The sequence below is a fragment of the Mus musculus genome, chromosome 1 (assembly GCF_000001635.26).
Source record: "Mus musculus strain C57BL/6J chromosome 1, GRCm38.p6 C57BL/6J".
In the NCBI taxonomy this organism is placed as follows: Eukaryota; Metazoa; Chordata; class Mammalia; order Rodentia; family Muridae; genus Mus; species Mus musculus.
This window is the reverse complement of record NC_000067.6, coordinates 158,667,154-158,679,254: the sequence shown is the minus strand read 5'-3', so window position 1 is coordinate 158,679,254 and position 12,101 is coordinate 158,667,154. Positions and strand designations below refer to the sequence as shown.

The window sequence follows — 12,101 nt, the reverse complement described above, 5'->3', positions numbered from 1 at the left end:
TATATTTCCTCCTTCTCAATTCCTGACCACTCTCTTACATCCACTAAGGAATTTTACTCTGGTTCACCTCTATGCCACTCCCATGGTGGGCAGGTTTGTCCCTTGTAGAAAAGGACCCTTTAAGATACTCAGCTTCCAGTCATTGTCCCTGAGAACTGCTCCACCTTTGAAATAGTAAATCTTAAAGCCACATATTATGAACACAACCTTTTTTTTTTAAAAATGTCTGTGTTTCTTATTGCTACTCAACCTATTCCTAAATGGTAACCAAAAACAAAAAAACAAAACAAAACAAAAACAAAAACAAACAAAGACAACTTAGTGTTAACTCCTCCATTTACTACAGTTGCCCCCCTCAATATATGTCTTCCTTTACCTGAGATCTGCACCACTTAACATTAGTTTTCTTCTTCTCTTAGTCCCTCTTCTACCATCTCTCTGCATGGTCATCCTCCTGGAATCTTCCAGGGTGAAATCACACACCATTCTAGCAGATGCGACTGACATGACTTTCTTCTCCATGCTCCACAACAAACCTACTGGAAATTAAATCCCTCTGGTTCTTCATTGGCAAATTGAGGATCAGAGCACCTCCTAGCAGCTGTCTGATGGTTTTCCTGGTATAAACAGCAGCTTGTCTCCTATCAGTTGCCAAAGCCTTCTGCTTCCACTTTACAATGTTCTTCGGGATCTGTCCTCACCACAGCAGTGGGAACGACCTTCTAAACATAAAGCCTAATATGTCACTCTCTTGTCCCAAGTCCTCCGTGGCATTCCATCACAATCCCAGATACAGTCCCTTCCTACCAATGACTAGGCCTTACTAAATCTGCCCAGAGCTCCTGGGAACTTTTACCCATCAGTGCCCTCTCCTTGTCCCCACAAATGTGAACCAAGAATCACAGGTCTTCTTTGCCTTTTTCAAACATCCTATAGTCTAATTCTGATATGTTCTGAAATGATCTTTGTAAAGATATTTGTGTGGCTTCCTCTTTCAAGTATTTTCCCTAACTCTAGCTTCTGTCCTTCCTCTGCCATGCTACATTTATTATCTCCATAATAGGCATCGCCATTTGAAATATATATTTTATTATTTTGCTGCTGTTGCCTATTGCCTCTGCTGATATAGTTATACAGGTATGGTATTTTTGCTCCTGGTGCCTAAAACAGATATTCACTAAGGACTAAATATCTGTTGAATGGATTAATAAGTCTATGAAATTGATTAGAAGATTCTTGAAAATTGATTCTGAATTCAATACTAGACTCTGATACACATCTGTTCAGTGACTAGTACCAAGAGCCAAAACACATTCATGGGAGATTCAAGTAACGGAATAAATACGGTTGTGTAGCATTAATAAAAGGAAGGGAGGTGCTGAGGGAGTGAAGGATGAGAACCAGCCTTCCTTTGTTGAGATTCTATGGGGGACCTTTCAGGATGTCACAACTCAACCTTCACACTAGACAACAAGGTTTATCTTATTACAAACACTTGCTTGCTGCGGCTCCAGAAGGATGGTTTCAGGATAAGGGCAGTAGAAACATACTTATGCAGTGGTCTGAGTGTTATGACATATTAAAATTCTTAGAAAGTATCCTGCTAGTTTTGAATAAATGTTCACATAAGGGAGCTGACAGCACAGTCCAGGTCAAATTCCTCTTTGTCCTTAGATTAAGCTGAGACCCAAGTGAGTTATATTTATGATCACCATCTGGGTTTGAGGCAGACAAAGCATATGGGGTTTTTCTTTGGTAGAACTGTATTAATTTGTAAGGATACCCTCCATTAGTCTAACTCATTAGTCTCCAGACATGATCTGTATAGGATGCCTTCCTGGCTGAAGGATACCAGGACCTGGGGGTGTCATTCTCTCAGTATTGTCTTCATGTGCCCCCAGATCCTTGTCTAGAAACAAAGGCAGGTAGAGAACCCATTCAAACATCCTGTACTAGAACTGAAAGGCAGGAGCCCTCCAGAAACAGAGCTGCTCTGTACCGGTATGGTGCAATGAGTCCTGAAGTGAGCTACATGCCACATTGTTTCTCCTGCTAATCTCCTCCCTGCTGTTTTTGCTCAGCCACAAGCTCTATGGTAGCTACGGCCTCTCCTCAGATTCCAGTCATCATTAAACAGAAGGACACCTTCATAAACAGTGACTGGTACTGCTATGGATCCCCCGAGACAGACTGTCATCTAGAGGTGTGCGACCCAGACCTTTATCTTAATGGAGCTTGAGAGACCTTCATGGCTCAGATCCTGTAAAGCAGTTCCTCTCCCACTAGGGAGAAGCACAGCTGCCTTTTATGTGCGGGTTTCTGTTCTTATCCCACAGGACAGAGCCCTGAAAGGGAGGACTCTTGCCATTGCTTTCTACAGCAGCTCTTTGCTTCACAAGTTTGCAGAGACAATGTTCTATCGAGTCTTTCACCTAATTTCTCTCTCAATTTGTCCTAGTACTATTATAAAAATAAATGGGCATTGTGGTAAGATATGGACGCTTAGTGTGGGTTCCATTAGGTTCTTTGTAACCTCGGGCACCTTATTTACTTTACTCTGAATTTCAATTTTCTCACATGTAAAATAAGGGCAGTGTTGTGTCCTTATGCTTCACACATAAAATATTGAGCTTCTATCAGAAGGCAGGCTTTACGATTGGCAACAAATAGCTATGGTTCCTAACCGGGTTGTTTTTACTATTTTAAGTTAATTGCCTCATTCAGTTCTCTCTAGACCCTTCAAATTGGGGGGTGGGGTACTATTTCCTTATTACCACATTCCACATATAAATGAACTGAGGCATGGGATAAAGTGACCTGCTCAAGATCAAGTAAGTAGATGGTGGGTCAGGGGTCCAAACTGAGGCCGCTGGCTCCAAGGCCAACGTATGTTCTTATGTACCCTGTCAGTCAATTATACAGCCTTCTAGATACTAGGGACATACAGTGCAGTAAAAGAGACCTGACACCTGCTGGTTAATTGTCTCTGAAGATTGAATACATTATTCTAAAAACTGAAAAAAAATATTCTAAAGTCAGAAACAGTACTGTGAAGACACCTAACAATGTTCCTTGCCCTCTTCTGCTGTGAGGAAGGGACACTTGAGCAGAATTTTCATGCGGAGAAGAGTTAATCATTGGGAAGGGTACAGAGCATTGGAAGTAATAGGGCCTAATACATGCAATGACCCTACGATAGAAGTGAGACCTGCATAAGAGGAATTGAGAAGAGCAATAGGAACAGAAGGAATAGATTGATTGGGTAGTGGAGAGTTGGCAAGTGGGCAAGCAAGAAGTAGAAAGGGTCACCCACTTAGGTCCCAGTAGTCCTATTAAATATTTATGCCACAAGAAGACTGGCAATCCATTAGTGGATTGTAATGAGAAAGTGTTCCATTACAGTCAGATGTCTTTTAAAATACTGGGCCCATAGCATGCCAATAAGATAAGCTAGGAAAATGTTCGAAGTTGTCCAATACTAATATATCCATGGTTTTAAAATTAAAGCAGAGCTAGGTAGGTAGGCAACCCGTTTTGAGGATCCTATTCCTGCTGCAGGGAACTGTCATTGCACTTTCCAATAAAACCTCATTTGCTTGCTCTTCAGCTTGCTTTCTCTTCCAAAAAGTAGATAAAGAAAATTAATCTAGATCTCTCTTCCCTAAATAATTCTTATCATTGTGGTGTCACCCAACAACATTCTGCCACTATGTCCCTCTTGGTTAAGATGATGTGTATGTACATAGCCAAGAACTATATGTAAGGTATGAGAGGCATCAGAAAATTAACTTAGCCATAGACCATCCCTGACTGGAATCTGGAGAGTCAGAGTGCTCAATGTCGCTGCTAATAAAAAAAAGCGTCAATTTCAGTTCTGTGTACTAGATGTCCGTGGCTTATAGCATCATCTTAATTGGTGCTGAGTCTGGTAGAAGTGGTAAAAAGAACTGACAGACTGGTACTCTTCAGAGATGTGAAAACTTTAGAGCAGGGGATGATGCCAAGACCAGCCAGGGAGTGTCTCCTGTGTGATGGATGGTGATTGAGGAAAAACTTCCTAGTGGACCAGAACCAATACTAGTGAGGGAGCTTATACTGAATACACTGAAGAAGTGGCATGTAATAACTTTAAAGTACAGGGTGAAAGATTTAGACACATTGTAGGAAGGAGCTGTTAACTGATCAACTCTAAATCTACAGCCTTGTATGCTTTAGCTTGAAACAACTTTTCACATGTGCAAATGCCCATGAAGAGCCAGTGATCCATCTGTGTCCTGAGGGCAGAGATGGCTGGTGCTTTTGCATGGACATAATACATTCCCGGGGACTTTATAAATGTCTGCTGCTGATTGCTGTCTTATGGACCTATGGGATAACAGAATACAGTGGAAACTTCTGCCAGGGAACAGAGGTATAGCAGTACTGATAGAAAGCCCAAGGTTCTACCTTGAGCATGAATTGCCCTTCCTGCCACACCCCTAGCCATTCTGTTTACTCCTTTGGTTACCTTAGCTTGGAAAGAGTAGACAGTTGGGCAATCATGTGTAGACATTGTTAACTTTAGTGTCTCTTACCTTGGGCTTTGACATCATCCACCACAGGACATGGGGTCTTCACAATCACATCACTTGGCCTGGAACGTCGCCCTGTGTTATCTACTCCCCAGAGGGTGAACCTGGCAGAAAGGTAGGAAGGCAGCATTATTAGAGGGGGACAAACCTAGGGGCTAGGGCTGAGTATCTCTGTCTGGAGATTCAGCTTTATCTGAATAGGTCAGATCCCAGCCGGCTCCCTTCATCTCAGCACTCTGGTTAGAAAGCAGCAGTGTGAAGCCTCGTGCTGCTCCCAGTGGTCTGTGGTTGGGATATGCTATTTTGAGAGTTGTTTGACTAGAAGCAGCACAGTGAAAAACACTTCCTCACCACATGGAAGTCTCAGGCACCATTGCTGAAAATTCTTAGACCCAGTTAAGACTTGCTCAACTAGAAACCTGCACTTTACTAAGCACTGAGACTTCTAGGCAACACATTTTCTTATCTTTTAAAAAATCTATCTATCTATCTATCTATCTATCTATCTATCTATCTATCTATCTATCTACCTACCTACCTACCTACCTATCTATTTTTGACAAGGGTCTCACTGTGTTTCCCAATCTTAAGGAAGGAATCCATGGCCTCAAATGATCCTGTCTCCACCATGACACAAAACTCAGATGCCTTCCAGGTAATCCTGATGCCATTTATATTTTGGCAATCACAGGGTGAGAGAAAAAGTAGGTTTCTTTGCAAATGGGTGGATAGAACTTGTGTTGAAGGCCATGTGGAGTTACAGTAACTCCTGTGATCTTTATTTTCCCTTGTCTACAATTTGGGAGGATAATAAGCCATGGTGAGAATGGAAGAGAGAGATGGTGTACACAAAGCCCTGAAATATCACAGCATCCCATGCTAGCTCTGATCTGATCCATGCTGCCTTGTGCTAAGCTTATGTCTTTATGCAAAGACTGATGATAAATCCATTTTTTTTAATTCAGAAAGAAACAGCCAAGATGAAGGCCTCCATGACTTGTGCATGGCTGGGTACTCTATCTCCCATGTGTATTGTGCTATTCCAGTCACCAGTTTCCACTGAGATTCATGAACCCAGAGGAAAGAGTCTTAGTCCAACACAGGGAACACTAGCACCAAGGGAATCCCATTGGATGATGAGATTGATAGAGAAAGGAGAGACCCTGGAGATCTGACCATGAAAACCAGCCCTGGTGTCTGCACAGGGCCTCTGATAACTAATCAGGTCACCCAAAGAACGTCACCACCACCTTCCTGCCCCCTTTCTTCATTCTGCGTTACTATAGAAAGCTGTTTTTTACTGGAAAGCATGGATATGTTTTTTGTTGTTGTTGTTGTTGTTGCTACTGCTGTTGGTTGTTGGTGGTTATCTTGGCAAAGTTGCAGGGAGAAAGGGGGAGAAATAAAAGAAAGAAGGGTGGCCCCGGTAAATGCCACCTGAGCTTTAACATTTGAACCTGTGAAATAGGAAGCAATGAATACTACTTAAAGGTCTTTCCAAGGAATGTTTTCCAAAGAGAGAGGATCTCGTACTCACTATTCACAAAGAAATGCAGAGGACAGGCAGAGAAAAGACCCAAATGCCTTGATATGTCATGTGCCTGCCTCTTCTCTCCTTAAACTCACATGGAAGCCTGCTCAATGGCTTTCCCCAGTAGCGCCACCAACCACAGTCCTTTCTCACCACATGTGTCCTGATGCTAAATTGAGCATCTTAACCATCCTTCTCCTGCCACACCTTCCCAGAGAGAGCATGAAGCTCACTGACACGCCTTATCCCCATCCCAGCCCTGGCAGCTATGATATTTTTCTCATTTGGCCCCAGGTGCTTCATCAGCTTCTTGACTCTGTTTCTGGACTGATTTCCTGGACCCTCAAACCCGTAGCTGGTACACCTGGCCCTTTCGAAACCGTCTCCATTTCTGAGTTCATTTAACTGTTAACCAGGTCTTAGAGCACATTCAACTAAGGTTCTGAGGGGAATACCTGAGATACCATGGGCCACCATTGCTCCCATGCACAGTTCTACATCATGGTCTATTTCTCATGCCAAGCCATGTTCTCTGTAACCCCTAAGAGTACGTGAGGCTGGAAATTCCTGAAATTAAGAATAGAACAAATATATAGTTTGGGAGTATAAGACACTTTTAGTGGAAGTGGAATCTGTTTTTCTTCTGCTTGGGCTTCAAGGTTTGATCTTTGTTGTAGACTTCATCAGTTCTAGTAGCAGTTCTTGGGGGAGCCAGGAGATACAAGGCCCCAATTTTTGTAGACCGACACTCCCAGCTGGCATGGGCATGGTCTTGGGTTACAAACCTCTCCCTGTTACCTCCTGTGCTCATAGGTAGCAGATATTCCTCATAGTCTTACAACTCCAGGTCAGGCTACAGTGTGGCTACTTCTTTTACCCACCAGTAAGCTGAAGGTGCCAAGCTCAACTCTGTGGCTGGAGCCACTACGTGCAGCCCATCATAATCTAATCCTAAACCCTTCATTCTTAAGTTTCCCTGGACTATGGTGTCCTACAGTTTGGGTACCAAGTTGGATGCCAGATGGACCCTGTCTTTCAGTGCCTGGGATAGAGTCAGTCACCAACCACCAGCTAGTCCACACTCCAGGTAACTCTGCTTCCTGTCTTGTCTTGCTGTAAGTTCCAGCTACACTGTGTCAGATCCTAAGCTAGGACAAAGGTGTTCCTAGTTACATTAAGTCTCACATACTCTGAAGGACAGCAGTTAGAGTGAAACGCAAGCTACTAATCTCGGACTGTTTAATGGCACTATTTATTTTTAATACAAGGCAGATATTAGGAAAGGAAAAACTTCACACAACCTTCCAAGTACAGACAAAGCTTGACCTTCAGTACTCTTCCTCAGCAGTCCCAAGCCCCCACACACCCCTCAACCCTGAGCACACACCCCCCCAACCCCGAGACACTGAGAGAGCACTCAGGGTACTTGACTACAAAAGGCTGGGGAGCACTGTCCACATTTTCATGTGGAACTGCCACATGCTGTCATTAAAGACCAACCTTCTCTATTTGTTGTTTGCATTCTCATTTTGCCACAGCACTCTCTGAAGACAGGAAGAGGGTTAGCTGTAATTACTGACGGAGGAGATAAGCCTTGCTGCAGATCCAGAGGGCTCACATCTAAGTCTGTTTATTGCTTCTTCCAACACTTCTGGGCTTCCTCTCCAGCCACAGGCTGGGACCTTTCGTACGTAGTTACTATCGTGGTGATGGCACCACGGAGGCATGTGTGCGTGGGAACTGACACAGACTGGCTCAGGCCCCAGGGCTGGGCCTTAAAGGTCTGGAGCCTAATACTAAGGATGATTATAAGGCTGTCAGGGGCTGCCTACAGAGCTGGCTTTGTCACCTGCTGCTTTCTTGTATCCTTCCTGCCAGAATGAGGGCTTTTGCTCATTCTGTGATTCAGACACCTTTTTTTCGATGATCTGTCTGCTGTCACGTGCTCAGAAATTCAAGGACTCTTCTGGCAGCAGGTGTTGTGGTGAGAGGGTGGTGGGAAGGGGAGATGGTCCCGCCACAATCTAGAAGATGTGGGATCTGTCACACTTTATGGCGTTCTTAACTGTGTTTGCGCCACAGGAGCCATTCTCAGTATGCTTCTCTAGTGGCATTAAATGAAGTATATGACAAAGAAAGCCAGCCAAAACTCAGACAGAACTTCATGACCCTCATTGGAGACCAGCTTTTGTTTTAGACTAAAGGATGATGTTCCTAGATTCTGGCCGAAGAACCTGGGATGGCTTGAAAGTAAGATTCAGTGTGTGGGAAAAAGGAAACCCTGCTTCAGCTCCTAACCGCTATTTCCAGTGCTAGCTGTATGATTCTGGGGGAAGTAATTCGAGTCTCCTGAACCTCAGTTGCTTCAGCTATAAAATGGAAACAGGTGTAGTCGGTCGTAACTATAACTGTCACACTCCATAGATGACAGCCGCCATCCTCCTCATTTATAAGAAAACTTGGGTACAGAAAAGTTAAGGGTTTAAAGACACTTTATGGTTAGGAGTAAAACCAGGCCTACAGGATTTTATCTTTGCACCAGGGATGGAAGTTCAAACAGTCTTTCCTCCTCTACAGAGAAGAATGCTATTAGCCCACAGTGCCCTTTCTCCTCACACTGGGTCTCATGTCCAGGCCACCCCAGGTAAGTCTGCCAGGTTCTAAGAACATCATTTTGCATGCGAAAGCAAGAGCTTTTCCTCACTGGGGGCTATGAAGGTACAGCTGGGTGCCAGCTAGCTTTTCCAGCAGTCTGCAGTGCCACCTAGTGGAAACTGGCTATCCTTTAGCTTGGTAGCCTCTCCCACTTCTGTAATCAACACAGACAGGAAGTAGGTGATTTACAAAACATAGGAAGTGAACACTAGAAGATCATCATAAATGTTGAATGTGGGAGAGGATCTTAGCCTCGGGTCTTTGACCAGGAAACAAAGCCAAGGCAAGGCTCACTTGAGGAAGGTCCTAGACTTGGTAATACCCTCTCTGAAAGAGCCATGCCTACCTATTGTTCCATCAGAACTTCTAACCTCCTAACAAGTAGGAAGGGCAGATAGGAGTTAGTCCATCCTCTTTATAAATGTTCATAGGAGTCACTTTGATTTGGAGACTTTTTAAAAATTACATTGCTGGTCTTCAGTCCCAGATTTGTATTCCTTTGTCATGTGCCCTTCCTCCGAGGGGCACACTGCTGTTCAAATATCAAGAGAGCTGTTATGGGTCAAGGCATGCTTGCCCAAAGAGCAGACAGATAGTCTTTGGTATTGGCATTGTCAGCCTTGTGTGTGCGTTCATTCTCAGCTGTCACTTGACCTTATTCATTTTACATTCACCCAGTACAGTCCTGAGTTACATGTCCTATTTGGAAGAGACACAGCTGAACATCTGAGTTCATCCCAATCAATGACACTCAGATTTCTAGTGCTTCCCATCTTTGAACTCCTTAGGAGAGGAAGTGGAGATGATTTATTCTGGAAACCTTGACTCCCTGCCTGTGACTTCATCTGTAAACTGTTAGATGTTTTTCATACTGGAGGGGTCAGAAAGCTTCCAAACGGCATCACTATGGATCCTGCGTTAGACTGTGGATTTTTCCACCATGACTTAGATGTTATCACCATATCTCCTCTCTTGGCATCTCTTATGTCTCTGCTCACAAATATTTTACAGTCGTTCCCAGAGCACAGGAAGAGATGAGAAGAGTTCAGGGAGAACACAGGGATGTTCCAAGCATGGTGATATAATTCACTATGTTTTCTTTGAAGAAAAATGCTGACCAGTTCTGAACTCTATAAATTATTTCAGAGCCACTAGAGATGGCTTTCTGAAGTACAGTTCTTGGCATTGTCCTCTTTTCTTAAAAAAAAAAAAAAAAAAAAAAAAAAAAAAAAAAAAAAAGCTTTCCTTTGACATACAGCATTCACTCTGACTGACTTCTTTTCCACCCCTCTTTTGTTCATCATCAGCTTCAGACCAATTGGACCACCCACAGCTCCCCTTCAGGCCTATCTACCTTTGCCCCCGGGATTTTTAACCTAGTGTGCCTTTCCCAACATCACAGAAGCTATTGACTTTTGTACAATCCAATTTAGAATCTAGCCACCAACTCTACATAGAATAACTCACTTTCTTCTTTCTTTCCAACATGCCCCTGGTTTTTCTAACTAACATATACTCTATTCTGCCTTGAGTTACAATTATCTGTTTATATATGTCCTCTGTATATAGTAAACTCTTTGATGATACGACTTTTTCCAGAAGTTTCTCCATAATGCCTACTGGGATATAGCTGTTGAGACTGAAAAAAAAAATCTCTTGTCACATCTCTGAAGGAACTCGGGTGATAATAGGGATTGATTCTGGTAAAGAATCATTAAGGTGAGTACTACTTACATGTAAATGGTGTCAGGTTCCAGGCATCGGATGATGAGAGAAATCGTGGTGAGCTGTTTGTCTGGCACCTGAGACGGCATGGCACATGGAGCCTTTGCTCCAGAGATGATGTCGTCTACAAAGCTCAGCACTGTTTCTGCACAAAGGAAAAGAATGAGGATAGCCCGAGAAAGAGTGATGTCCAAACCATGAGCAACGCTAGAAGAACTTGTCGGAACTTCTTAACTTCCTAGTGGAGGAAGGAAACCTTAGAGAAAAACCATCTTTTCTGATCCTGTTACTGTTAGCCAATCAGCTGAGAGCCATTTGTCCAGAATCAGCTCAAAGACTACTAAGGCAAAAAACAAATGCCACGTCTGTGCAATTTTAGATGAAACACCTTGGCATTGACAAGAACACTTGTGATGCAGGTCCCTGAACCCTAACACACCTTAGCACTTCTGTACATACCAAGAAAAGCACCTCAGAAACAGCAATGGACAGCTCTCCAGGCTCCAAAGATGTTTCTCGAAGCCTCATTACCAGGCTCAATAGGAGCTCTTAGATTATGGGCATCCTCATCCCCAAAGCAGACCATATTGATGTGAAAAACTTAAGATTATTGATGTTGGCTTTTCTCTATGTGTTGGTAGTTAGTAAGGCATGGGACTTTTATTTCTGTGGGTTATTTCTAAGGCTTCCCTTTTCTCTCAGGACTTGACAAAAGTCAGTTTGCTTTAGGACAAGCCATGGATCAAGAGCATCTGTTTGCACATGCCTTTGCCTAGAGGGGGTTATTAGCAAAGGAATTTTTGTTTTTTCTGTAATCATGGCAGTGGTTAGCAGAGAATTGTTTCTTAATTGTGGGCTAGGATAACTAGTGTACTATGTTGTTGTTGCTTGTAAGTGTGCCTAGAGGCAATGAAATAGACACCTCTTTTATAAATAAAAGAAAAGCAAAAAGCAAAACAAGACTTTGTCAGATGCTCACCCTGCAAAAACTCTTAAGTGGACAAGATGGCCGCTGCCTGAAAGAGACAACAGTTGCTACTATTCCATGCTTCTCCGGGATGCCCTGCAACACTGGGGACTTGAAACAGTGCCACACGGAAGGGCATTCTTTTCTTTTCCTACTTTTGGAATATGCTCACCCGTCTCTACTTTGGAGTGGTCCATCCGGTCAGTGACTTTCTCTTGCCGGATCAGGTAGTCTACAATCTGCACCCCAATTGGCGGCTCTGAATGTTCCCACTCCAGGACCACGAGGTTACTGCTGGGCTCGTGTACTGTGGAAAGTCTCAGCCTGAGTGGAGAAAAGAAGAGACATGAACTGGGAACTCAGCTGGGACCTATGTCACCACCTCAACTTTGACATTTCAAACTCTTCTTCCAAATAATAACTCTAGTCTCTCTGAGGACATGTCTCTCTCACTAGATACTAAGGTCTCCAGAGACCTAGGAAGTTTATGTTTAGATCTTGTAAATGAATAAATAAGTGATGGTGTAAAGATCAGTGAAGGTCTACCTGGTACATGTGTTTGGGGATTGGGCTTTATTGATAGGTCTTTTTTATATAGTTTGAAATATAATTTCTGGATTTTTCTCTTGAGGAAGACTAAGCAAATATTGTG

At 43.3% G+C, this 12,101-nt stretch overlaps 1 protein-coding gene across 4 annotated transcripts in view; it reads right to left on the bottom strand.

Annotated features, from left to right (window-relative positions):
• Astn1 (astrotactin 1) overlaps positions 1-12,101 on the bottom strand; it is a 329,685-nt gene that overhangs the window by 12,532 nt on the left and 305,052 nt on the right. For all 4 annotated transcript variants that reach the window (XM_011238739.3, XM_011238740.2, NM_001205204.1 and 1 more), the window contains 3 exons: positions 11,622-11,773; positions 10,492-10,627; positions 4,575-4,675 (listed from right to left, as the gene is read on the bottom strand). In XM_011238739.3, coding sequence (XP_011237041.1) covers positions 4,575-4,675; positions 10,492-10,627; positions 11,622-11,773 — 389 coding nt within the window. The remainder of the gene's footprint in view (positions 1-4,574; positions 4,676-10,491; positions 10,628-11,621; positions 11,774-12,101) is intronic.